At 34.8% G+C, this 5,955-nt stretch overlaps 1 protein-coding gene across 2 annotated transcripts in view; it reads right to left on the bottom strand.

Annotated features, from left to right (window-relative positions):
- The window catches only part of LOC106874610 (uncharacterized), a 9,904-nt gene extending 8,239 nt beyond the window's left edge, over nucleotides 1-1,665 (bottom strand). For both annotated transcript variants that reach the window (XM_014922418.2, XM_014922410.2), the window contains exon 1: nucleotides 1,200-1,665. Coding sequence is in view for 1 of the 2 variants with exons in the window: in XM_014922410.2 (XP_014777896.1) it covers nucleotides 1,200-1,299 (100 nt within the window). In the remaining variant the exon portion in view is untranslated. The remainder of the gene's footprint in view (nucleotides 1-1,199) is intronic.
- Between the last annotated feature and the right edge of the window lie 4,290 nt (nucleotides 1,666-5,955).

The following is a 5,955-nucleotide window of genomic DNA, read 5'->3' as shown; positions in this document are numbered from 1 at the left end:
GGGGGCTAACTGTAATTATGTCGTTTTACAAACATAAATAATTATTATCTGTCTGTCTCCCTTTGTGAATTAAATCATTTTTATTGTATTAAAAGATTCTAAATTTCTTCAGTCAGTTTTATTTGTTTGGAAAAAAAAAACTTTAGCCTTGAAAACGAAACTTCCACGTGTCCACGAAATTAAAATATTATTTTCGTAAAAAGAGAAAAAGAAAAAAATCAAATTTGTAACTTTAAAAAATAGAGAAATATAATAAAATCATAAAATAAAAATTAATTGTAACATGATTAATGATTTTTATACTGCAAATAATAAGCTTGTTTATCTAAATACGAAATGATGGCGAACAATCTAAACCTTATAGAATAGGATTGAGAGAAAGTAGAAAACTGAATATCAGAGTAAACTGGTTTGAACTGAAGAGTGTTCGGAATAACATGGAATCAACCTGCAGAATTCCAGAATACATTCTGTTATAAGAATAGTAAGACAACGAATGAGAAAATAAAAGACAGATTGTAAAATGAACGTTCAAAGAATTTAAGAATTAGTTTTAGAATACGAACGTAATGTTTTCTGTGAGAAACGGTTTTGTTAGTTTATAAAACCGATAATGGGAGATTTACTAATATGAAGCTATTTTACAATTAAAAACATAATGATTAAAGTTAATTATTCTTTCTGATGCAAAGTAAAATACTAAGTTTATAGAACTTTTTTTTTGTGTAGATTTTCATTTTATTCGCTTGTTTTGCAATCGTTAATTTTTCTCTCTCTCCAAATAAAATTTTGAATTTTGTCATTGTTGTTACATTTTGTAGCCGAAGTCTACAGTATCCACCGATTAGGAATGAGGAAATGTTTTTCGTAGAATATAGAAGGCGGAATGATTTGTAGAACTTATGTTGAACTGCGCGTGGTATATCTAACTTGTAGAACAGATCTACAGCGATACTGTAGAGCGGATGAAGGACAATATATAAAATATTGATTTCTAAAATAGAGAGATGGTTTCAATTTTACAGCGTTGAAGGCATTTTGTAATATCTTTGCTAGAACTTTAGGCAAATTGTTACAAGTATTCGACTAACGCGTATTGACTTAATTCATGTTTGAGTTAATGAAAAGAAAAAAAATCAAAAAGTAGTTAAAATAATCAAAGATGACTCAATCGTACTTTGCTATAAAAATATACTTACCATGAATTTTATCCACTCTTTCTTTATCTATAAAAGTTGTTAAAGATCTTCCGTCTTTTAAATTAAATACCTTGTTAGACTTTAGGTTTGATGGATGCATTAGTTAATACGATGCGAATAGACAGGTCCAAACTATGATCAGAGGTACAAAAATATGGAAATATATGATTATAAAATGAAAGAAGGAATGGTAGCGAAATAACACATTTTCTTCCTTTTTTTCACTCCATTTATCAATTTGTCTTTTCTGAGACTCAAATATATATTTTTCCCATATAAAATAAGATTTTGATATTTAAAACCCCCTGGATTTGATTTTATGTTGTTGATGTTGATTTCGTTTCGGCAGTTTTTATACAGTTTCTGCTGGCGGTTTCTACACGGTTTGGCATATCGTGTCGAACCGGTTTTAGTTTTTGTTTGTCCCATTGTATGACTAATGTGTGCTTCTGGGTCAACTGCTTAACGTTATTAGATATTAAAGCAAAACGGCTGCTCTTGTTAGTTACGTTTTTAATAATAATGTTTTTATTGTTGTTCTTATCTTCTTAACATTTATTTTTTGTTTATTTTTAATAGTTATTTTTCAACCTAAAATACCCAGCCGTAATATATTTTACACAACATTGATATTTGTTGTGATATAATTGTTTTTTTTTTTCAATCGTTGATATTAGAAAAAACAGTTGATACTTCTTAGTGGTAATATCATTTATGTTCTGGTACAACTGGAGTTATTTTTATAAAATATTTAGAGGTAATGAGCAGGGTCTTATTTGCAGTGAATAGGGCCACGTCGAAAGATTCACTCTTCAGAAATACTACATTGTGAATAATATCAATTTAAGTTGCTGATTCAAATTTATTGATACTTTGTCAGATTTTCTCTCTCTACCTAGCCTCCAGTAAAACTAGGTTAACTTGACCTTTTACACACACTCTCTCTCTCTCTCTCTAATTGCCTGATTTACGATACTAACATATTGTCTACTGCTTCTGTTTCAACATAAAATCTAAGATGGCCATATGCTTATACATCTACTAAAGCTACGCTGAATTATCTTTTCAGTTTCTCCTAGTAAGGAATCTGCTCCTTTTTACTGTTCTCACTTTATTCTTTATTGCAAACGTTTGTTTTTAAACGAATGAGTTCATTTCCCAATTGAGTATTCGGTGAAAATGAGTTGCCAGAAATGTAACACAATAGATAAGAAATTCTGATGATGTTCCTTAGTTTGTGAAGTGATGCTTTTGCCCTCTGTAGAGACTTCATCAAAAGGGTCGTTCAGTGAAGATATACACAAGGGATTCTTTCCATTACTGTGGTTGCTTTGGAAAGTCCCGCATTATCATCATTTACAGAGTTCTCTCTCTCTCTCTCTCTCTCTCTCTCTCTCTCCCTCCCTCCCTTCTAAAAAGTACGATAAGGTAGGGAGTTACTGAGATGTGATGTAGACTTCCAGGAACAACAGGCTGAAACTATTTAAAGACCATTGTTTGATTTCTGCCACAAACATTCTTCTGGAGTCTTACTGGGGTTGTTTATCTCGTGTTCTTCAATGGCACTTCACGATGTTCCGTAGGTCACATGGGAAGACAATGACCACACTCTAAAATAGTTTAATAACCCACATCATTTATATTTACAAATGCTCATCCAATGATTTAATGGAACAGCCTGCTCATGAAATTAGCATTCAAGTGGCTGAGTACTCCTCAGACATGTGTACCATTAATGTAGTCCTCAGAGAGATTCAGCATGACACAGAATGTGACAAGGCAAATCCTTTGAATTACAGGTACGACTCATTTTTGCCAGGTGAGTGGACTGAAGCAAAGTGAAATAGTGTGTCTTGCTCAAGGACACAACACGCCACCAGGGACTGAACTCCTGACTTTAAGATGTGAGCTGAATACCCTAATCACTAATTACGAAGCCACACACCTTCACACAGCATACAATTAGTGTGTGTTACTCAATACTGCAAGTTAAAGTTGGTGCCTTTTGTTGAATACAACATAAGCAAGTTATATAAAAAAGTGAAGTGGAACGGAAAGCCAATTCACTGTAAACGTTGGCATAGATTCCTCTAGACAGCTTTGTAACTCTCTAGCCTAAGGTTGAAGTTGTCGCTTTTTATAACAGTAAGCCAACCTTCTAGAATCTTCAGGAAAATTGTTTGGTAGGAAAACTCTTCCACTTCCTCTCAAGTTTATCACTCTAATAAGTCAGCTAGTGCTTGTAGCAGCACAAGCAGTCAGTGACATATTGGATGAGATCTCACAGCAGCCATTGCCGTCTCCGAGACTGGAGTGAGACCTCTACTGCATCCATTTGCCATGCACGAGATCACAACGAGGCTTGTGATGGCAAACTGGATAAAAGGGCCCAGCAACCAGATTCTATCTCTCTTTTCTCCGCAAGCGCTTGCAGAACACACTTCGCTGGCTGAGCCTCCAGGCTAATCCACTTGTCGTATCTCCTGAGGCAATGGGCCCACGTAACGAAGAACGACAAACTCACACCACATGAGATGGCTACAGAGAGCAACGCACTTCAGCCCTGTGTATAGTGTACATAAAACTGATTGAGAACCTGCGTTTTGCCTGAGACTTCTTTCCTCAACTGCTGGAGCCTTAAACAACACAAAGAACAAGAAATTAATGGGAGAAGGCAATATTCAGCCAATATCGAGAACCTTGACTTCCATTATATACTGATTGGTGAAACCACAGTTGCATACCTTTTATGACAATACTCTTCTTTTCATGGAGAAACATGTTTCTGGACTGGGAAAATATATTCTGTCATTTCTGTTATTTAGGTTGTTAAAAGCACAGTCCTTGTGGCAGGACAACCCTTTTGATACCAACCTACCCAAGTCTATCCTTAGTTCTGTAATACAAACTTCCGGTTTTAAAGTGACCGAAATTAAAATTTTCCATCAAAATTCTATGTTAATTCATATTCCTAACACCAGCTTAATAATTTCAAACTTATTTTTGCTAAACTCCTCGTTATTTTCAAAATTAAGTGAAAGAAAGGTAATTTATTCTAACAGGAATGTGGTTAATAAAATTATGAAATGAATTAATTTGGTTTTGTCACTTTTTCTGTCAAGCATCAAAATAAACCGTGGTTGTATTAAATTTGAGACACTCTCCAGTTTGATGTTTGCCAACTTAATATAAAAGAAATTCAACCAAACGAATGAAGTTCCTTTAATAAGTCTATCAGGATTTAATAGCTTATAGAAGTGGTGTGTCAATTGGTGAAGAAATAAAACAAATATTTAATGTCTGTGCAGAATGGCTATAAAACAATTTAAATTGCTCTCAATATCATAGCAATGGGCTTAGAGCCCTATTAAATCTACTTTATTTGGGTGGCCAGGGATTACTCTCTCATTGTCATCATCATCATCATCATCATCATCATCACCATTAATAACATTACCGTTGTCATCATCATAAGTGGAGTGGAAGAAATGGTAGAGTGTTGGACTGAATAAATGTATCATGGTCATTGAGTTGCATCCCTTTGCCTTCTGAGTTTCAAATCGAGCCAGTTCCTCAGCTGAAGTGCTTACCATGGGTTTCACTTGATTCCCTGAATTAAACATCAGGGACTCAACAATTACAACTGGGAGTGGGCTCTTGGTGAGATCTGCAAGTGATAATGATCTTCATATTCGAGCAGCTGCTGTAAGACAGTCATTGAGCATCTATCAAAAAAAGTTTCCTGTATTTATGCTTTACTGGGAAATGCTTTTCTACACATTTCCCAGTAAAGCTTGCCCACTTGACCAAGTGTGTATGATAAACTCTATCATCTATGAGGCAGAAGTCACAGCAACACTTCAAGATAATGTAAGTGAAAAGAAAAATTGCATTAGCTTATGTGAAGGCAATTTTAAAAGACACTATGAAAACCATCAATTGTTTTTCTGACACATCAACAAAGTAACACTACGATGTTGTCTAAACACATATGGGGTTTGAAGACCAACTGCACACCACATACAATCAAGTGGAAAATAAATTGTGGAGATATCTATTCCACATGTAAATGGATCTAAGAGAAACAACTTATGCATAGCTGAAATTTTTGGCAAATGCAAACATGTGAACAAATTTCTTGTGTTAAACTGGAGAGCACAACCCTCTCTGGATTGAGCAGCTGTCTTGCAGAGTTTGAACTCTCCGCTAACTGATTCTACACTACCTAATTTAATTATGATTTCTATAGTCAAAGGGGACATAACTCCAATTTTCTTTTTTTTTTCTGTTTTCATTCACCCTTTGTCTTCTCATTCTACTTTTTGCATCAACCTTCTTCTCATTTTCTCTCATGATTTCTCATGTATCAGGATTCCATTTTTCGAATACAACAGACCGTGTGTTTAGAGCCTGAAGATTGCATGGAGACACAAGGCATGCTATAAAAAATATGCCTAACTGCATGTCTCAGTGACAAGAAACTATTAGTAGCCCTTATTTTAAGATGGTGTATATTAAATTGCATCTTCACTCTTCTCCTCATGCCTCACACCATCTCCCTATTTCTCATCTGTCTACACCTTTATGTTGTCGGTCTTCACCTCCTCCTCCTCCTTCCTGACCCACTCCTATTTTTCTTTATCTTCACCCAAACTGAGATTCACCACTATCCCCACCTCTACTCTTGTATGCCATGTGTATTAACATATGTGTGTATGTGTGTGTGTGTATGTATGTATGTACATATATATATATG

This window comes from Octopus bimaculoides, chromosome 3, assembly GCF_001194135.2.
Source record: "Octopus bimaculoides isolate UCB-OBI-ISO-001 chromosome 3, ASM119413v2, whole genome shotgun sequence".
Taxonomy (NCBI): domain Eukaryota; kingdom Metazoa; phylum Mollusca; class Cephalopoda; order Octopoda; family Octopodidae; genus Octopus; species Octopus bimaculoides.
The sequence above is the reverse complement of the archived record's forward strand: the minus strand, read 5'-3'. Positions and strand labels throughout refer to the sequence as shown.